Source organism: Procambarus clarkii, chromosome 28 (genome assembly GCF_040958095.1).
Source record: "Procambarus clarkii isolate CNS0578487 chromosome 28, FALCON_Pclarkii_2.0, whole genome shotgun sequence".
In the NCBI taxonomy this organism is placed as follows: domain Eukaryota; kingdom Metazoa; phylum Arthropoda; class Malacostraca; order Decapoda; family Cambaridae; genus Procambarus; species Procambarus clarkii.
In genome coordinates this window covers 3,281,666-3,304,447 of record NC_091177.1, presented here as the reverse complement: position 1 = coordinate 3,304,447, position 22,782 = coordinate 3,281,666, and the positions used below count along the sequence as shown (strand labels likewise).

The 22,782-nt window shown below is 37.3% G+C and overlaps 1 protein-coding gene across 1 annotated transcript; it reads left to right on the top strand.

Annotated features, from left to right (window-relative positions):
* Positions 1–95: 95 nt before the first annotated feature.
* Positions 96–8,645, top strand: LOC123755018 (transmembrane protein 19). Its single transcript, XM_045737433.2, has 7 exons — positions 96–277; positions 1,716–1,823; positions 2,725–2,862; positions 3,005–3,154; positions 4,064–4,168; positions 6,004–6,219; positions 6,919–8,645. Exons 1-7 carry the CDS (start codon positions 184–186, stop codon positions 7,068–7,070), a joined length of 963 nt encoding a protein of 320 aa, XP_045593389.1. The 5' UTR covers positions 96–183; the 3' UTR covers positions 7,071–8,645.
* The last annotated feature ends 14,137 nt before the right edge of the window (positions 8,646–22,782 follow it).

The following is a 22,782-nucleotide window of genomic DNA, read 5'->3' as shown; positions in this document are numbered from 1 at the left end:
CAGTGATTAGAAAGGATTACTAGACAGCATGAGATGTTAAAGATCATAATAAGGGAGGCTGCGGCATGGTCTCGTCCCCAGCTGGAGTCGGGTCAGCTGGTCAGCCAGTCGTAGGAGAGCCAGGCAGGGGAGTAGTCGCTCGTCCTGCTCCTCTTCTATAAATGCACTCTCTCTCGCTCAACCATGCGGCAGGGATTCTTACTTCTGTTTCTCTTTACCTTGCCGATATCAATGATAATGTGGCTCTCCAATGCCTTCATATCCTCGACTCTTGGAAGTAAGTGATATTGCCAACATTGCCCACTCAGGGTTTTATACATATGCAAGAAAAAGGCATTAACACTGTTGCACATTTATATGTTTACAAATGATGCTAAAACAACTTATTTATGTTCGTCACATCATTTGTTTATGCACGTGTTAACGACAATATGTGGCGTGTGTATAAGGTGGATGCCACAGGTGTGACCAGCTGGCACTCGCTCCGTGTTCCTGCCATATGTAGATGAAGATGGTGAGGTGATGGTGGCCTCCGTGTGATCAGGGAGGCTGAGACATTTAACATTAGAGCAAGACAAAGGCGAGATGGTTGACACAGTCAGGCTGGTGGGGTCGCTTGAGGCGAGGGTCGTCGCCTCCCCCCGACCCGCTACCCCATCTTTTGAAATATTATTTTTAATAATTCATTCATTAAATGAGTACTATTCATTTAATAATTCATTAATAATTCATTTGATTAGAACAATACAAAATGTATTTAGTAAAAAGTTTAAAGTGGGTCACATTAGAAACTCCCCCACACATAACTGATTGATTTCAAACAATAATAATACTACAGTACTGATAAATAATTTTAAACAATACAATTTTGTATTTTATTAATTTTTTATATATATATACACCTCTGTATTTATATATATAGAAGTACCTGTACTAACATTCTTGTAAAACCACTAGCACACATTTTTATTTTATTTATATACTTTATACTATACAGGAGTTCTTACATTCTTATACAGAAGAAATGCATAGCATTTTGGGCAAGTCCTTAATCCTAATTTTCCCCAGATTACGACCCGCCAAATCGTTTAACAATCAAGTACTCTTTCACTGCTGGGTGAACAGAGGCTACAGTTAAGGATTGGCACCCAGTAAATCCTCCCCAGCCAAGATACGAACCCAGGCCAATGAGCTTGCGAAGCACCAGGGGGAGTGTTTTACCACTACGCCATGGGAACTGCTAAACGCATAGTGTTTCAGTAAAGTCCTTAATCCTAATTTTCCCCGGATTACGACTCATCAAATCATTTAACAACCAGGTTAAACTGGTCTCTGTTTACACTGCACAGTACGGTATATATATAAATGAGTTTATAACACAATTTTTTTTTTTAAATCCAAATTTCAGATAGGAAATATAGTGGGCAGATTTGAACCACTGCCTAGAGGTACAGTATCTGTTACATGGTGGTCTAGATTTACGAGGGATCACTGTACTATACTGCTGTACTGTACTTCGTTTTCCTGCTCTCGTCAAGGCCACTAGTGTTGGTGGCCCTCAGGTAAATTGAGGTAAATTTCAGAATTCAACTGGAAAAAATCCTTTGGCCACTAGAGAGTTGGTGGCCATCAGGTAAGTTTAGGTTCAATATCTTACGCAGTATGTATTTTTTAATAAATGTTGAATTTAATTACATATTCAATTTCTCTTGCAGTTGAGGTAGTTGAACCTGCTCGGTGGCTGAGTGCCACTTTGTTACCCATACTTCTAGCTTGGTGGGGTCTTCGGCGACGCTCGTTGTCTTTCAGTGGTGCTGTGTCTGGTAAGTGATGGTTATTACAGATTGAATAATGCCTAATGAGGAAGAAGTCATAGACCATGACAAAAACACATGCACAAAAAATACTGTATAATTGCAAGCCCTGCTACTCATATTTTTCATTGTACGGTATTTCAGCATGTGATATTGTTTAAAATATCACTTGGCAGAAATTAATTTATAAGGTTTTACTGTTAATATTTTTGTAATTTACAGTACCAATACAAGTAGCCCTCAATTTGCACTGGTATTGATGCTGGAACCATACAAATAAAAAAATTTGCAACTCTTATTTAAAATAAAAAAATTTGCAACTCTTATTTAAAACTATATAAGTACAGTACTGTACAGTACTCTACTATATATATAAAAAAATTGGTTTAAATTTCAGAGAACTCCAAAAGTTCACTTTTTCTCATTTTTAATCATCAATTTTAGATGGCTACCTGTCTACATTGAGACCATTAGAGATGGTAGCCCTCAGGTAAATTTCAGGTAAATAATGAACTCTAGAATACTTGAGATATACAGTGATGCATAAATATACTATTACCCCCAAAATATTTTAAAACAAGAATATAGTGTGTTGGAATTCAAATTACTACTTTGGATATGTTAGACTAGTTGATTAGTAACCTGCATAACTTTAAAGTTCCCCTGCACATTTCAAAATTTAGTTTGTCCTTACCTATATAATCCAATACTTGCAACCTACTGCACAAATCTTGGGCCTCCTGTATGTTTATTGTGCTGGCCTCTGAAATGAGTGAAGTTTGGATGGGTATAATGCTATAGCGCTGATTAATATTTTTTAAGAAAAACATTGTATTTTTATTTTAGACTACTGAATTTTACTTTGCCTTGTTGAGAAAGAGCCAGAAGAGATCGGTTCCTTTGCCCTCAGGTCTTGTGGTAGGGTTTCTGCTGACGTTAGGGAGCTATGTCTTCTTCATGAACCTTCTCGTGTTCTTTGTCTCGTCCTCAAGAGCTACTAAATTTAAATCTGCCAAGAAAAGAAAACTTGAGGATAACTTCAAGGAGGGTAAGTGGAATGGTGATTTACTTGATGTACTGTATATGCTTAACTGGTAAAAGAAATCATTTAAAGAATAAAAATGTAAATACTGTACAGCTCTGTATTTTAAAAATAATTTTGAGTGTGTACTTGAATTATTTATTTGTAGGTGGTGAACGCAATTGGGTGCAAGTAGTATGCAATGGAGGAGTGGCAAGTCTGATGGCATTGTTCTACATGATTGATTGTGGCATTGGAGAACACCCAATTGACCTTGTCTACAATTACCGATGTTCCTGGCTTAGTTTAGCCATTTTAGGTGTGTTAAGTTTTGTTTCCCCTCCATTTTTAAGATAATTTTTCATATACTGTATTGTATAGGAAAGATATTTCTTGTACATCAAAGATGCAAGTCACTGATGTACAGCATTTTCCAGCACAATGAGAATGTGGGAGCTTGAGAAATTGACTAGGCCCAGTAAATTTTGGGGACCCAATCAAATAGACGAGTTTGACGATTAACTCAAAATTAGTATTATACTCACCAAACAGCTGTACTGCTGTTCTGCTTAAGAATTTGGTGTGGTGTGGAGTGTGTAGTACTGTATTACATATTGCTGATGGAGGTTGAAAGCTGGTAGTAGGTATCTTCTACTTTGAGACATAATCTCCTTAAGTGCTAGTTTAAAATTCTGATGTTGCAGGATCTTTTGAGGAGCCTTTGATGGGTCCAAGAACATGACATGTAGTGTACAGTATTCAAGCTCCATAAGAGATGTGACGAGGCTTGGTCAACTACACCCCCATGAGTGTTTTAGATTTTTACCTGATCAGTTTTCTGCTTCCTCAGCCTTGCGATTTTGGGTGGGGGTGGGGGGGTGTTCACCATTGATATGATTTCCTCATCATTCAGGCATGCTTAGAAGAGTCTTCTATGACTTTAAAAATGTTATCTTGTGTTATTAACTACTGTATTTAATTTCAGGAATCTGAATTTCTCTGACATGGGCAAGAAGTTAGTCTCAGTGATTTCTTCATGCTAACTCTTAGCTGGGATGAACTTTTATATAAATGAAATAGAGCCACTGGGGCTGAGGGGCAGGCATTCTTTAAGATGGTAGTTTTCACAAGGTCACAAGTTTTAAGCATTATCAGTGTGAAGTGTACAAGGAAAGTACAGTATTACTTTATTATAATTTGAAACAATAAGCTACATTTTTCATCACAGGAGCTTTATCTTGCTGCAATGGAGATACCTGGGCCTCCGAGATTGGAACAGTGTTAAGCACTGGAGATCCTGTTCTGATCACTTCTCTGCGGTCAGTACCACGAGGTACGTTGCTTCCTGTATATCATCATGACTGTCACTGTGTGTGTGTGTGCGCGTGCACTAAAATGTTTAGATGGCAGTATCTCCTGCTAGAGAGGGTAAAAAAATATCTTTCAGGACAGTTGAGTTGAAAAATATTTGTCTTACATTACCTTGATAATAATTATTGTTTATTCAATTATAATTAGATAGATGTGTATGGCTTTAAGCATTTAATTGAAGTTTTGTTTAGTACAGTTAGTGTTAAAAGTCCAAACTTCTATTACAGGAACTGAAAATTTATTAAAACCCGAATGATTTAATAAAAAATTATTTACGATATCCAGAAAAAATATACAGGATAACTAAATATAGTTTTTGGTGTTGCTAATTTGAATAGCTATTGTTGGTGATAAACAGTGAATTAAAACCTCTGTACTGTATCTACCGGTACTTGTGTACAAGTTGATTGAGTAATTACCTTAGTGTAATTATTTAAGTGTAGTTATAGGATGAGAGCTATGATTATGGCGTCCTGTCTTCCCAGCACTCTTCATCTTACCCGAGTTCAGCATTACACTTCAACTGATTTTTCAGGCATCCCTGTGTACAGGAGTCCTAGCAGATATGTGGGGAAAGGCTAACATAGTTCCAATCTACATAAGTGGCAGCAGTGAAGACCCACTCAATAAGAGACCTGTATCATTGACAAGTGTAATAGTCAAAATATTGTTAGAAATAATTAAAACTAAATGGGTAGAACACCTGGAGAAAAATGATATAAAAACAGACAGACAGTATAGTTTTCAATCTGGAAGATCCTTTGTAATGAATTTACTCAGTTTCTGTGATAGAGCCACAGAAATTTTACACGAAAGAGATGGTTAGGTTGGCTGCATCTATCTGGACCTTAAAAAGACTTGCAATAGAGTTCCACATAAGAGATTGTTCTGGAAACTGGAACATATTAGAGGAGTGACATATAGGCTTCTAACATGGATGAAAAACTTTGACAGAAAAATGAGGGCAGTAATCAGAGGTAATGTATCATACTGAAGAAATGTCACAAGTGAAGTAATAATAAGGAAATTGTTTACAGCCTTTGTTAGACCAAAGCTGGAATATGCAGCAGTTGTATGTTGCCCATATCTTAAGAAGCACTCAACAAACTGAAAAAAGTGCAAAGATATGCAACTAAATGACTTGGAACTGAAGGACAAGAACTATGAAGAGAGATTAGAGACATTAAATATGCGAAAATTAGAAGATAGAAGAAAAAAGTCTATGTGATTACAATGTACAAAATAGTAACAGAAATCAATAAAATTGATTAGGAAGAATTTCTGAGACCTGGAACTTCAAGAACAAGAGGGCATAGACTTAAGCTAACTAAACAAAGCTACTGAAGAAATACAAGAAAATTCACTTTTGTAAACAGAGTGGTAGATGGTTGGAACAACTTAGGTAAGAGGGGTGGTGAAGGCCAAAACAGTCAGTAGTTTCTAAGCATTATATGATAAGAGTGCTGGGAAGACGGAATACCATGAGCGTAGTTCTCATCCTGTAAGTAACTACACTTAGGTAATTACTATGTTTGCAATAGGGAATTTTCTCACAATTCTTCGGCAGCTTTGTTTAGTTAGTTTAGATCTATGACCTTTTTTTTCTTTAAGTTCTTTCTTATCAATTGATTCTTTTCTATTAATTTTGTCGATTCCTGTTACTATTTTGTATGTAGTGACCATATTGCCTCTTTCTTCTATCTTCTAGTTTGGCATATTTAAAGACTCTAACCTCTTCTCGTAGCAAATTAGTGAGGGTATTGAAAGATATGTTAATCTATTAAGCTTTCTCTGCAGGCACAAATGGTGGGATCACCTTCATTGGTTTGGTTGTGAGCCTTCTGGGAGGACTTGTGGTGGGTATTGGTCATTATCTAACACTGTTGATGTGTGTGTCCAGCCCTGTCATGATCTCTGCACCACCACAGTGGCCAATTATCTTCGTTGGAGCTGTTGGGGGCCTAATGGGTAGTCTTATTGATTCAATACTTGGAGCTACCATGCAGTTCTCAGGTCAGTGAAAATATTGGAATCCGCTGCATTATGATGATTATGTGGCAAACCTTAAAATTTCTGATTTTTTTTAGATCCTGTTGGGGCCAGTATAGCATGTTGTACTGCCTGACTGACCATGATTCTTTCCAGAAACAACAACAGAATGATCTGCTCAAAAGGGTGCTTTTCATGAAAGATTTAAGCCACCAAGAGAATAAACATTTTGTAACTACAGTAGTTAGTTATATCATATTTGGAAATTCAAATAATTTTTAAGGATGTGAACTGGTTGCTGCTAGGATCCCCAGAGGTTGCTGCAAATGTAATGTATTCACAAAAATCATGTTAATTCTTTTAATTTTATTCATGGTCTTCATGATCTACTACTTTTACCATTAAAATTAGAAGAGCATTTTCTGATTTATAATAATAATTAAAGAACAATGGAAGAATAATTTATTATGATATACTAATAAATTGTCATTCACACTTCCGTGGAAATAAACATTTTATATATATATATATATATATATATATATATATAATATATGATAAATAATTTTATTCTGGCTAAAACTGAATCGCCTGCAGGTAGTAAAGTGCTGTTTCAGGTATCTGAACCTGTAAGACAAATAGCAAATTATCTATGTATGTACAGTTATTGATAATCTCCTGGTGTATGCTTATGGGTACCATATCAGCTTTACTCTTTTTCAGGTATGGATTCAGAAGGAAAAATTGTTGAAAGGCCTAAAGAGGGAGTGATACCAATCAGTGGGTCGTACATCCTCGATAATCATGCTGTAAATCTTATCAGCTCTCTCCTCACTGCTCTCTTCTTGCCACGGGTTGCACTTCTCATCATGTAGGGGTTGGTAGTTTACATGTGGAGATTGTTGTAGATTGACCTTGTTTGTCATATTTTGTAAATGGTATTTATAGCTTGTAATGTACAGCATAGGGCTTTGCATTGAAGAAAAGAAGGGAAAGGAAAAGAAAGAATGTTGACACATTACAATTTGGTTCTATGGTAAGGAAAATTAGAAATAATATGGAAAGTTGGCAATTCCATGGTAACCAATGTGTATACTTGAAGTATGTTGCTTTTGAAGGTAAAAATTTTGACAGAATCTCTCTTTCAAAGCAGATATTTTCATTTGTTGGACTTGGGCTTTCATTTGCCTTTAGATCTGATTATTATATAAAATTTTACAACAGGTAAAAACTTGTGTTTTCATCAATACTAAATGAACTAAATTGAGACAATCTTAGACCACTTAAGTAATTTTTAAAGCTGACAGTGTGTATGAATGAAACTTTCAATATTCAATGAGTGCTTAAATCTCTATAATGTATTAATAAACTGCTTTAATTATATTTTGCTGAATCTTAAGAAAGTCTTTTTTTTTAATTCTTCACTAAAAGTATTGATGATGTAGACCTCTTCATGGCAGTATTGTTTATTTGTTTTTATGTACACCAGCTGTTTCATTGTTGTATAGGATGGCTACACACACACATCCTTGCTAAGATGTGAGTGTTACTGCTAGTTAAGACAATGCTCATAGGTGTTAATGAACCGGTGTTGTATGATATAAGGAGAGGCAAGGTTCTCATTCTTACTGAATGCAAGATGATGCTGGGAGTGTATGGATGCATGTGTATTTATTCCACTGTTAAATTTTGTTTTTGTCTGAATCTCGGTGTAATTAAGTTAATATTGATAAAGCATTTAATTTGCCACATAATCTTTTAGAAAGATTGTCACCAGTAGCTGCAAAGGCTATACAGTACATGAGTATTTATGATCGCATATGAGATGAGTGTAGAATTTGGGTAAATGAACAGCTGTACTGTGTCCTAGATCAGCAATTATGTTTTTGGACTAAGGCATATGCTTTCAGAAATAGTTAGAAGCATTGTTGGGAGAGTAAAAATATGATCCTTGTTGGGAGAGTAAAAATATGATCCTTGTTGGGAGAGTAAAAACATGATCTTTGTTGGGAGAATAAAAACATGATAATAGCATTTATTGTATGTGAAATACTGATTTATTTTTTCTCTGGCATTGAGCATTGCAAGAAGAATTTGTGTGTTTTATGGGAACAAATTTTATTTGTAACAACTTTGCTGAATATCCCAACGTGAAGAGTTTAAATATTGAAAATACTTTTATATGCCAGTTACACAAAATTTAGTGCCGAGGTGTAATCAGGTGTACATAGCCTGTATTGTTGTGCTAGGTGCGAAAGTTAAACTTGAAGATGTATTACTGAGAATACGAGGAAATGTCTTGGTATGTGGTACTAAAAATTATTAGTCATAGAAATACATTCATATGTTTTGTTTTCATAATATTCATGAAGAAAATGTTTTTGGTGACAATCTAGATATGCATTCAGAATAATGTAAATATTTTTTCAGAATATAAAAAATATTTTAAAGCTGTATGATTAATGCCATAGTCCTTTAATCAGTATTTTTATGTATTTTTTGCATATACAGTATAGCTATGTCAGCTCACTAGTGCCTAGTGGTGGAGGATTCCTAGAACAGATTGCCTGGTTATGGGCTTCTACCAGTTTGGAGTTTTAACATATAATTTGCAACGAATGAAATAGAGAAAAGTGATGATTCTTATAAACAGGGAAGAATGCTCCTCTAGGCCAGATTTTGTATTACTAAGTACTAACACTACCTTTTTGCTGATACTAAAACGTGTTATCTGTAGTCTAATAGTAAATGTTCCAATGACACTAAAATGTGTCGTCCATCTCGAAATTCCAGAATTTTTTTAGTAATAATGTGACCAACCAAAATATCAGGAGATCATCTAGAGATCACCTTGGCCAACTGTCTTATCACTCAAGACAATAAGTGATCTGCTTGTGAGAATATTCTTTAGAAATTGCCTGCCAGGAAAGTATAAAAGTTGTTTTCTTTTCTACAGTAACACAGACCAATTTTGTGTGGGCATTTCCACGTGTTTAATTTATATTTATGTTGAAAAATAAATAAGGAATGTTGAAATGTTCATAAGAATTTGTATATTCAGCACAATCATGCAAATTGTATTATCAAATCGCCTTTCTTTTGCTTTTGTACTAGCAAACTTATTTGTGAACTCTTTGATACCAAATTTATAGTAATAATCCAAAAACTGAGGAAACGTTCAGAATACAGTATAAACATTTAAGATGTTGCTTAGTGGGACCCCAAGATGCCCAGAATGTTTACAGTTGGGAATGTGCTGGCGGGTTGGAACATGAAAGTGCTAAGTTATTAAGTTTCCACAAATTACTTGTATACAGTTGCTTGAAACTGTATTGGGCCTAACAAGTGCAACATAGGTCTTTAGTCTTGGTCACCATACCATACAATGGACTTAAAATCATCTGAATGTGTGCAGTGAAAGATGACAATTTTAGTCTTTGTAACTGGAAAACTATCTTATGAGGAGAATAGAAAAAATGCTATCATCTTCCTTTCTTGTGTGGAGGTTGGTTTATTTACTTAAGACTAAAAAAAAGCTTAATTTAAAATTCTCTAGATAAAGAATAAGGGGTGACATGATTTAAGTACAAAATATAAATGGATAAAAAGAGTATAACAAAAGGAGCTATAATTAAGGCTTCAAATATTGACAAAATAGAACACTGAACTTTGGACATAAATTGTTTATGTTTAGATTAAAAAAAATCTTGACTAAATAACTGGTTTGGAAATACTGTACAGTTGTAGATTTCTGGATCAAATTTCTTGGTAATGTAATAATCGTAGGAGTACATATAAATGAGTCTGGCTGGATAGTCTCATTATGGGTCAGTATAAGCTCTTTGCAGTGTTCTTTATTCCCATGTTATGATAGGACATGTATCCTTTCACTTGGTCTTTGTTCACCAAGTAGTAATTAGGTACTCAAAATTAAGATGCCTGTTGTGGGTTGCATCCTGGAAAAAGTCAATAGTTGGTCTAAGGGACCCTTGTAACTGGCTTCTTGTCCCCAGCAGTTAGGAAGCATATGCATAGTGTACCATAATATGGTATATCACCTTGATGCACAAACTGTTTTAACCCTTCCACTGTTTGGATAGCTCTCAGTACTTCTTATCAGTAAATAGCACACTGATAGGAATCTCTAGTGATGTCTCCACAAGTAGCAGGCTTTATATAGTTGTCAAGATAACAAGTTTGCTTGAATATAAGTAGATGGCCCTGGAACTTGCAGAAGCTACTGAAAATAATACAATATTTTTTGGTATGAATATTCCATTTATATAGATCTGACATGGAGAGTCCTTGATGATATCCTATGACAGTGACCATTTTCCCATCCTCCTTTCCCCTTGCATTTCTGCTCAACTCTCTTCCCTTCAGTGGTGGTTTGATATATTGTACTGAAATCTTTTCACTCTTCATATTGCTCTTCTGTGCCCATCTGATGTCTCCTTCGCTCCCTCTTTTTCATAATACAGTACCACAATGGCTGCTATTATCTGCTCTGTTCCTCGCTATGCCTCCCTTGGCATGCTGAAGTGTATTCCTTGGTGGAACTTGAACAGTGCTCTGGCTGTATTCTATAATCATGTAACCTGAAAGAGGCACTAACACTGGATTACACCTGAATCTTCTATTCTGTTTTGGAAGGCAAGTGTGGTGGCCCATAGACTATCCATACAGCTAAACACGACAGTTGGAGATCCTGCTGTTGACCTCCCTCTCCCTCATATCTGGGAGGAAATCCATAAGATTGTGGCTAAATTTGTTTTAGACATGTTGCTTGTCAATCTCCATGATGCCATTGTGTAAAAATATTTTTATTGATCGTGAAGGAATTGGATTTGCACTTTTTAGCCCCGAGCTCTGATACTCGTCTTCCTCCTTTCCTTACTCATAAGCCTTGAATCTCGCCCCTTGTACTTTTGCACTCACCTCCACTATAATGATGGTTGGGCACATTTCCTATTATCTAATGCATCTGTTCACCTAGCAGTAAGTAGGTACTTAGGAGTTAGTCAGCTTATTGTGGGGTTGCATTCTGGGTGGGGTGAGTAATTTGACCTTTGGGGGAGCTTAATGTGTATGAATACACGTTATGCCTGTCCTCCAACACAATGAATTACTGTATTATATTTTTGATAACGCTCCCTTGATGTCCATTTGTTCTCATATTGGCATCTTTTGTGAAATTTAGTGCATTTTGAATATACTGTACAGTGACACAGATGGTGCTCAGTCTTCCCAGCTTGGTGCCTTCTTTTGATAATTACTGTGCTTACTTTGGTATGAATATAACCAATTAAAACTTAAACAATTACCATTTGTCAGCACTGTATGTAAATTGTTGTATTTATTGTTCTAACAGTAAACTATTTTGGATTTGTAATATTTAAATACATTTTATTTTCTAAAGCATATGCAGTAACTTGTGTAATACTGAGGGTAAAGGTAAATGACTTTCTCTCAGGCAGCTATCTCAAGTATCAACATCCAACAAATTCCTCAGATGTAAAGCTATAATCCTCTCAAAACATAATCAAGTAATTGATTATGATAATGATCTTTCAGAGAGATTCTTTCAGATTCTTTCAGACAATAATCTTTCAGAGAGAGCATCCTTAATTTATAAAAAAGCCTCGAGTGTTTCAGTTCTAGTCGTAGCAATGTTACTCTGCAATAAATCACTTGAACTCTGAGACTTCCCCGATATCTAAAATAAAAAAAAAGGCTAGAGTCGGCAGACAATAAGTCGCAATAATGTGGCTGAAAATTAGACACCCAACCCACAAATCTGAAGATAAAGGAAATGACAACATTTCAGTCCATCATAGACCATTATTAAGTCATGTAATAATAAAAATTTGTAGAGAAGTTAGGCAACGTTGAGATCTCAAGGCCACATACTGCAGAAACTTAGAAAAAAAATAGCAGATAACACAAAACAACTTAAAGGCCTTAAGAATCATGAATAAATCTACTTACAGGAAGGAAATTGTATAGTTGACTATTATATGTAATGATCTGTGTTATGATTTATTTCTAATTTGTTTGAATTTAGGTATGCCACCTTGTTACTGTATTAAAGCTTTCAACCTTTTATATACATATTGTTTGGAAACAAGTCCCTCCAATCAAATTAAACTAAATTAACAATGCAGAAATTGAGAACAGAGTAGATGGAAAAATTCTTTGTTCAAATTGACAAGCTTAATTTGAATTGCCATATACAGTACAAAATATAACCCAAAAGGTTTCCAAAAGTAGGCCTTCTCTAAAGTCTAATACTATGGACTACTCTTCCTTCGTAACATTATATTATTCACTTGCCTATCCATATCTCTCCTGTGGTATCTGTGCCAGGGAATCGATAACCCAAAATTACCTATGACATACTCACTCAACATAAATCAGTAATATTTAATTCTTTATTTATTTTTATATACTGTATACAAGAAGGTACATTGGGACTGTTAGGATACACAGCATAGTAGTTACATTGTTGTAAAGTCACTAGTACGCGCAGCGTTTCAGGCAGGTCCTTATAAATCTAAGAAAATTTTAAGTAGGTAAAAACTAGCAAAATTTATAAAAATGATAACAGGTACATAGCAAGAAAAAATAAAAGATGAGAGAAATTTGTAGGTACAGTATATTAAAGCACATAGGTAGCTCAGATAGATTGCAATGACAGCTTAAATGGTAGTTTAACAAAAATTAGTAGGCACAATACAGCATATGGCTAGCACATAAAAGAAGACAGCAATGAACACAATGATAGGGTTGTTTGGATTAAGTACATAAAGATTGGGAGACTGGGTAACACTAGATACAGAGCAAATTTAAAGCTCAGTATAGGAAACTACGAAGATGAAATTAGATACTTTTTGTTTTTGAATGAGGCAAAAGTTTGACAGCTTTTCAATTCACTAGGGAGTGAGTTTCATAGACTAGGTCCCTTTATTTGCATAGAGTGCTTACACAGATTAAGGTTGACCCTGGGGATATCAAAGATATATTTATTTCTGGTGTGGCAATAATGGGTCCTATTACATCTGTCCAGGGAGAGTTTCAGAGCATGGTTTGCATTTAAGAACAGGGTTTTGTAAATGTAGTTGACACAAGAGAATGTGTGGAGGGAGTTAATATTTAATAAGAACAATACCAAACTCCAATCCCATACAGCAATCAGTATCCTTACTTGAATCCTTAAATATGTTTAATATCAAGTCACTACTGACATGCACATGCACACACCGAAAAAATATTAGATAATTTTCTTTTGCAAACAGTTATACTGTAAGTGGTTGGAACAAGAGGGAAAGCAGACAAACCATCAGTAAGTTCAAAGCAACATATGACAAGAGTTCTGGGAAGATGGGTCATACCACGAGCGTAGCTTTCATCCTGTATCTACACTTCGGTAATTACACCCCACTTCTATTTTTTTTTTTGTCCTGTTTGGGTACAGGAGTCGTGGCAGATACTGTACAGTATGTGGAAAAAGACAAACAGTTCCACTCTACAAAAATGGTAGCAGGAAAGACCCTCTTAATTATAGGCCTGTATCATTGACAAGTGTGATTACTATGAAACCCCTTAGCAGTCTAAACAAATATTGGGCTACTTTCAATACAAACTGGCTACTATTAGTTCCGCATTTACAGCCCCCGCTCCTGTGCCAGGTAAGTCCACTATGGGATCACCATAGCCTGTGCTACTTGGAACTTTTGGTTCCCAGGAGCTGCATGTACAAGAAGAGGAAGAGCGTAGTCCCTCTGCTGGGAGCCCGGGAGCAGTGTTGCCAGATTGGGCTACAAATAGCGAATTGGGCTACTTTTGAAAGCCCCGCGCTCCCAAATTTTTAATTTCCCTACTTGCTACTTTTTGGGCAAATTTAAAAGCAAGATGTGCTAATTTGGGCTATTAATGTTAAGAATGTACGATTGCGAGTAACATGAAAGTAACTAAGCTATAAATAATTGTAATTAATAATAATTGTAAGAACATCAACTAAATTTCGGAGACTTGAGGCAAAGTGAAATTCACACCAGTTACTCCATCTATTATCATTCTATTATGCATGAAGAACCGCATGTCTATGGGTCATCCAATAATGTTAGCAGACTTCTAGATGTTACCACTGCTAGGCTTAGGCTCGGCTACAAGTACCTCTGGGAGTTTGTAACATCTGCTGATGTAGATTTGACTAAATGTAAACTCTGTCAGCAGAACTATTCGCATACTTTGCGTCATTATATAATGGAATGTGAAAAAATTGCGGAATTTAGAGATAACACCATCAATAATGTCCAAGAAATGTGTAAGTACTTCATTCATAATGACGTGCTGCCCGAAATCTTAGCGAAGTATCCAAAATTTCCTTACTGTAGGTAATGCATGCACATGACTGTAAAGCTGCCGCCCAGTTGGGTGGGTGGGCAGCAGGATTAGTAACTGTGTGACTCACTATAGATGTAAAGTGCCTTGTATAGTGACTGTTGCGAGCCTCTTGTTGATCACTTGTGATACAAAAGATTATTGATGTGTGTATTTGTGTGTGTGATTAGATATGTATGTGTATGTATATATGTATACGTATATATATATATATATATATTATATATATATATATATATATATATATATATATATATATATATATATATATATATATATATATATATATATATATATATATACGTGCGATCATGTATATATAACATTAATAATTTTGTAACTAGCGTCAAAAAATGGTCACTGCTTGATCGCAAGCGGGGATTTTTCTGGCGGGGGAGAAAGAAACAATTGCGCAGCGCGTCCCGCGGCGTTGCGCGGGCAGTTTGGGGCCGTATAAATACGGGCGCACACTGGGGCTCTGCCTCACTCCGCCTGCCCTCGCCGCTGCCCTCGCAAAACCCCACCCTCCCCCCCTTTTGCAAGCGGCTGCTTTTGTACCCCCGTCATGCTTTGCACAGTTGTCCCGATTGTCTCCCCACTGCATGTGGGAAGGGGGGTGCAGCGCCGGTCAAGCCTCGGCGCTAGGCTTGACTCAGATGACTACGCTCCGCACCCAGCTGTCTCGGGACGGGCTCGCCACATCAGAAATAATGGCAGACGGCAGGCGGAAGAGTAGTGCTCACATCCTACGTCAGGCGGGACGTTGTTGCTCTGCTACATTGAGTGCCTCACGCGGCCAGCTGGCACTCGCCCTTCGGGGGGGGGGGGGGGGGGGTCCGGCCGCTGGCCTGCGGTGGGGGTGCAGCGCCGGTCCCCAAGTGTCCCGCTGTCCGCAGCTAATACTTTGCCCAGTCTAGGTGCTAGTAAGCCCTACTTGTAGTCACACCCCCTTCTCCTTATCCATTAGGTCTTTTACGGCCTCTTGGCCGGGTACATTACGTGTTATGTGGTCTCTCACTTATTAGTTATTCTTTGTGTCCTGCCTGTTATATCCTAGTGTTATATAATTACTACACATTTGCACTCGGCCTTAATTCTAGTACCAGTTAACCTTTAGGTTTCTGCAGAATTAGTTTCCATGTCACTATAGGCTAAGGTCTCATACTTACTACGGGTGTACCTTTTAAGTTAAATCTAGTCCTCGGACTTGGAATTGTTACTGTTAATTCTTACTTTATATATTTACTTTATATATTTTAATATAAACGTTATATAGTCCTTAAATTATATATTTTGAAACTTTATATATTTACATGTTCAATATTAAGTTTAATAATATCAACTTTGTTATAAGCCTATAATATAAACCGTGTTTAATATAAACTTTATATAATTACTTACTTTATATTTGAACTTTATACATTTACATGTTCTGCAGAATTTAATCTTCAATAAACTTTAACGCCCCATACTGCCAGTATCTTTCTCCCCCTGGTCAGAAATTGTTATTTGCTTACCTAAACGAACTAGAGGGTTCAGTTCCTGAACCGATTATGTGCCTCTGTAATCCTTTACACCACCGCCCACGGGATGGGTATGGGGTGCATAATAAAGAAAGAAATTGAATACTAAATAATATTATTTAATAAATTAGTCCCATTTCAATGCAGAGTTTTCTTCCATGCACAGAATCTTGTAAATATAAATACAAGATAATAGATAGATCGATAAATAAATAGACAACTTTCAAATATTGCACCAAGTAATGGCGAGAGGGAAAAACCTTGACATTATACATTACATTTGAAATTAATAATGGATGAATGGTAATAAATTGGTGTATGTTTTTATGTATAGCAGACAAAGTCCATTTAATGGCAGAATTTAGCCATTTTGTGTAAAAACTTTTATATCTCATATTATTAATTATAACAGTAATCGAAAAAAAGTCATAGTTTGTATATACAAGAGATGAAACAGAGTCATGAGCTAGAGCGATGTGCTGAGTCCATAAGGAGGTCGAGCTTCCAGAAATACATTCCTGTGATTGGCTGGTGCGGGGAATACCAACACTTTTTTATGAATAAAATTTAAACTAAGAAATAGGTCCTTGTGCACAACAACAAGGTTGTTGATCCTTCCTGTGATTGGCTGTTGTGTGAATGTCAACAAAGAATATCTACCAATGATATGCCATTTATTATGCACCCCATACCCACTATGGGCGGAGCTTGGAACCTCCTACTCGAGCACAACAACCCGCCTTATGGGTTGCTGTTTGGCTATTTATAGTGCGTTGGAAAAAAAAGAGATGGCGCTAGTGGTATTTTGTGGGGTAATTTGTTATAAGTGTAATTTGATGTCAACAGATGGCGTAAGCTGTATCTTATGGCCACTGTTGACCAGCCAGTTGATAGTGTTCTTATCTGCCGACAGATGGCATCAGCTGTATTATTATTATTTTAATAATATTATTACATTATTAATAATGTATTATTATTACTTTAAACACTGATCTATACGTCTGGTAGCTTATAATAAGGTTTTATACCATGCTGGTGGTATTAGGTAACTAGAATTCTACAATTACTTTTTTTTATCTACTGTTGAGGATATGTAAGACAAATGTAAGGTTTTGAGGCTAAGTAACGAAGATAGTTACAAGATACGAGCCAGATGGTGTTGAGATTGCAAAAGGGATTATGATAAGAACTTAAGCCAAAAAATCAATGCATATATGTTCGCAAATACGAGACTGGGATTTATTTCTCGAAAAGTTAGCAATAAAATACGCTTTCTAGTTCTTTATTTTTTAAATTAAGACCAGGGATTCTGTCTAACGAAGCTGCAATTAAGCTAAAACACCTGTTATCCTATGATGTTCATCGGTAGCTTGACCCTAAATACTCGTTTATTAAACGAATTTATCGTTAGAGTTCATTAGGAATCAACATTGTTGAAGGCAGAGTTTCCAACAAATACCTTCCTGTGATTGGCTATTGCGGGGAATGCCAACGCTTATATGAATAAAATGCAAAATAAGAAATACGTCCTTTTGCTCAATAACCTTGTTGTTGTACAAAAGAACAACAATTTCTGTTTTATACAAGACAGAAATTTCCATTTAACTGAATAATGCAGACCAATAAGAGGGCGGAGGCATTGTATCGCCGATATTATTTGCGTGAGGCAACCCCCACTGATGACGTCACAAGTTAGGTAGCCAGTCCATGTTTCCTGTAACACCCGTTACATCCTGCAGTATTTAGTTATCACTATATTAATATTTTTAAATACTTAACATTTCACTTTTTAGGAAGATTAAAGTTGAAGCAGAATGTCATAAGCAAGGATGGTGTGCTGAATAACGATGATTTATTAAGTGGATGGAGCCTTTAGCTGATCCCGTCCTGTGATTGGCTGTTGTGTGAATGTCAACAAAGAATATCTACCAATGATATGACATTTATTATGCACCCCATACCATCTGTGGACGGAGCTTGGAACCTCCTACCCGAGCACAACAACCCACCTTATGGGTTGCTGTTTGGCTATTTATAGTGCGTTGGAAAAAAAAGAGATGGCGTTAGTTGTATTTTGCAGGGTAATTTGTTATAGGTGTAATTTGATGTCAACATTTGATGGCGTAAGCTGTATCTTATGGCCACTATTGACCAGCCAGTTGATAGTGTTCTCTTCTGCCTACAGATGGCATCAGCTGTGTTATTATTACTTCCGAATTCCCTTTTAAACACTGATCTACAAATCCCTTGGCTTATGATAAGGTTTCATACCATTTATGATAAGTATTCCGCAATTATTTTTATTTATCAACTGTTCAGGATATCATTATATAATGTCTGGTTAGGACGTACTGCTCTCGAATGATGAAGATTAAGTCACCCAAGAGGTGGCACGGGCATGAATAGCCCGTAAATACTGTTCTTGTAATATTATTCAGGGGGGTGGGGGAACTATCAAGTGAAAGCGCCAAGCCATTACGACTATATAGCACTCGGAAGGGATCAGGATACGGATTTGGGATGGAACGGTGGAAAGGAATGGTGCCCAACCTCTTGGGCGGTCGGGGATTGAACGCGGACCTGTAGGAAACGAGACCGTCGCTCTACCGTCCAACCCAAGTGGTATTATTAAAACAACAATTTATGTATATAATAACAGCATTTCACACTAAAAATACTTGGATGTATTGAAATTTGGTTGTGAATTCCAATCTAGGAATCTCCTATGACTAAACTGTACTTTTTAATCATTTTTATGTACTTACTACTTATTAAATTATTAAGTACTTACTATAATAATTAAATGAATTATTTTATTTAATATTTAAATTAAATGATAAAATAATAGGTAATAATAAATCATTGTGTAGGGGATAGGCAAAATATGACCCATCGTCGTTTTCAGTAATTGGCATATTTTCGGTATAAAAAGTCGTAATTTGAAAATGAAAATAGGTGCAGAGAGTCAGAATTCGGCTCAAAAATCACGCTCAGGAGTCAAATTTCCGACATTTCAGACATCTTAAAAACTGCAGGGGGGTTTGGGCAAAATATGACCCATCGCCGTTTTCAGTAATTGGCATATTTTCGGTATGAAACGTCGTAATTTGAAACTGAAAATAGGTGCAGAGAGTCAGAATTCAGCTCAAAAATCACGATCAAGAGTCAAATTTCGGACATTTACGATATTTTGAAAACTGCAGGGGTGTTTGGGCAAAATATGACCCCTCGCCGTTTTCAGTAATTGGCATATTTTCGGTATGAAACGTCGTAATTTGAAACTGAAAACAGGCGCAGAGTCAGAATTCGGCTCAAAAATCACGCTCAGGAGTCAAATTTCCGACATTTCAGATATTTTGAAAACTGCAGGGGGGTTTGGGCAAAATATGACCCATCGCCGTTTTCAGTTATTGGCATATTTTCGGTATAAAAGGTCGTAATTTGAAAATGAAAATAGGTGCAGAGAGTCAGAATTCGGCTCAAAAATCACGCTCAGGAGTCAAATTTCCGACATTTCAGATATTTTGAAAACTGCAGGGGGGTTTGGGCAAAATATGACCCATCGCCGTTTTCAGTAATTGGCATATTTTCGGTATAAAAGGTCGTAATTTGAAAAGGAAAATAGGTGCTGTTACGAACCCGGATCCAGCATCCGAGCCTGGAGCAGTGACAACTACGTCATCTGTGGGTCAGCTCCCGAAACCCCCGCCAAACGAACGACGACACCGGATGAGGACGGCGAATATCGGCCACAAGGGCCAGTTTCCAGTCCTGTGCAGCTCACAACACAGCCGCTCCTGACCTCTGGTGAGGTGGTGCTCCGACGACAGCGCCATCTATGGACTGGATACGTCAGGTGTTTGCGCCCGAGCCCGTAAGTGAGGTGTATTAGTGTCCCAGGTTATTGATGACGTGTCTGTTTACAGAGTTGACCTGGGACCACTGTGTTGAAGGTTGAGGCAGTCTACCCGAGGCAGCCAGTCTCCATACCGAAACGCAGTTGCGTAATAGTGGCTTTAGGCATTGTATGTACTAGCTCTATCTATATATCAATCCATTAATGTAACATCACTTGTATGTATATACCTTACCTGAATAAACATCTGAATCTGAATCTGAATCTGAATCCATACTGTGAAGTTTGCTGCAGCTGTTGTGACGTCGTCCCCCCGGAAGAACACTGTGGTGTGTTAGCCTGCCAGTGGAGAGGCAGTAAAAGGATTTACCCGGGACCGACTGTTGGAGACGATCATCCACTGGGGTATTGAGGACAGGAGGGTGATTTGTGATATCACACGAGACTCCTGTCTAGGGCGTACCCCTTATATCGTTCGTGGAGTGGCCGTACCAGCCTTGGTGGCTCAGTACCTGCCAGCAGACCAGCTGGACGTGTGGTTGACGGCCTCCACGGCGGTGCCCCCAGTGGACCTGTGTTTTGGCTGACCTGTGGCCAGGGTAGGCTCGGCATTCTCAGAGGACACGTCGTGAGGCCACGAAGAAAGCACCAAGAGTTGTGGCACCAGAGTCTTCAGCAGAAGACTATATTGTGCATAATCCCCCTGTAAAGTGTTAATACCCCTCCCCCTTGTGTACTCTTTTATTCTATATATTTAATCGGTGGTGGTGAACATTATAATATTAAGTTCTTAACTTTCTTTCCCTACTTCCTTTAAAGTTACTTGCGTCACGAATCTCATCCCTTGATAGCCAATACTGGCTTGGGAACGGATACATATATCTTCCTCTAACAACATCAGAGTAAGGACCCCGTTGCGTCCCGAGAGGGCCGTAACAGGTGCAGAGAGTCGGAATTCGGCTCAAAAACCACGCTCAGGAGTCAAATTTCCGACATTTCAGATATTTTGAAAACTGCAGGGGGGTTTGGGCAAAATATGACCCATCGCTGTTTTCAGTAATTGGCATATTTTCGGTATAAAAAACGTAATTGGCATATTTTCGGTATAAAAAGTCGTAATATGAAAATGAAAATTGGTGCAGAGAGTCAGAATTCGGCTCAAAAATCACGCTCAGGGGTCAAATTTTGGACATTTCAGATATTTTGAAAACTACAGGGGGGTTTGGCCAAAATATGACCCATCGCCGTTTTCAGTAATTGGCATGTTTTCGGTATAAAAATTCGTAATTTGAAAATGAAAATAAGTGAAGAGAGTTAGAATTCGGCTCAAAAATCACGCTCAGGAGTCAAATTTCCGACATTTCAGACATTTTAAAAACTGCATGGGGGTTTGGGCAAAATATGACCCATCCCCGTTTTCAGTAATTGGCATATTTTCGGTATGAAACGTCGTAATTTGAAACTGAAAATAGGTGCAGAGAGTCAGAATTCAGCTCAAAAATCACGCTCAAGAGTCAAATTTCGGACATTTACGATATTTTGAAAACTGCAGGGGTGTTTGGGCAAAATATGACCCCTCGCCGTTTTCAGTAATTGGCATATTTTCGGTATAAAAATTCGTAATTTGAAAATGAAAATAGATGAAGAGAGTCAGGTTTCGGCTCAAAAATCACGCTCAGGAGTCAAATTTCCGACATTTCAGATATTTTGAAAACTGCAGGGGGGTTTGGGCAAAATATGACCCATCGCCGTTTTCAGTAATTGACATATTATCGGTATAAAAAACAGTAATTGGCATATTTTCGGTATAAAAAGTCGTAATATGAAAATGAAAATTGGTGCAGAGAGTCAGAATTCGGCTCAAAAATCACGCTCAGGGGTCAAATTTTGGACATTTCAGATATTTTGAAAAATGCAGGGGGGTTTGGCCAAAATATGACCCATCGCCGTTTTCAGTAATTGGCATGTTTTCGGTATAAAAATTCGTAATTTGAAAATGAAAATAAGTGAAGAGAGTCAGAATTCGGCTCAAAAATCACGCTCAGGGGTCAAATTTCCGACATTTCAGATATTTTGAAAACTACAGGGGGGTTTGGGCAAAATATGACCCATCGTCGTTTTCAGTAATTGGCATATTTTCGGCATAAAAGGTCGTAATTTGAAAATGAAAAGAGGTGCAGAGAGTCAGAATTCGGCTCAAAAATCACGCTCAGGAGTCAAATTTCCGGCATTTCATATTTTTTGAAAACTGCAGGGGGGTTTGGGCAAAATATGACCCTTTGCCGTTTTCAGTAATTGGCATATTTTCGAAATAAAGTCATAATTTGAAAATGAAAATAGGTGCAGAGAGTCGGAATTCGGCTCAAAAATCACGCTCAGGAGTGAAATTTCCGACATTTCAGATATTTTGAAAACTGCAGGGGGGTTTGGGCAAAATATGACCCCTCGCCGTTTTCAGTAATTGGCATATTTTCGGTATAAAAAGTCGTAGTTTGAAAATTAAAATAGGTGCAAAGAGTCAGAATTCGGCTCAAAAATCACGCTCAGGAGTCAAATTTCCGACATTTCAGATATTTTGAAAACTGCAGGGGGGTTTGGGCAAAATATAACTGTTACAACTGATATGAGTGGGGCTTCTATGGGGTACTGGTACTATTAAGGGGTATAGGTAGTTAGAAGACAGGAGTATCAAATATGGGAGAGCTAAAAGGCCCGGCCCCCAAAATAAACTATCCACAGTAGTAATAACTTGCTACAAGACCAAATATGTTCGTCTAAGGGTTGATCACTGCGCTCCCACCTTGG

Coding starts and splice junctions, on each gene's coding strand:
- LOC123755018 (XM_045737433.2), top strand. CDS start 184: ATGCGGCAGGGATTCTTACTTCTGTTTCTCTTTACCTTGCCGATATCA. Junction 4,169..6,003: donor TCTGCGGTCAGTACCACGAG/GTACGTTGCTTC, acceptor CTTTCTCTGCAG/GCACAAATGGTGGGATCACC. Junction 6,220..6,918: donor AGCTACCATGCAGTTCTCAG/GTCAGTGAAAAT, acceptor ACTCTTTTTCAG/GTATGGATTCAGAAGGAAAA.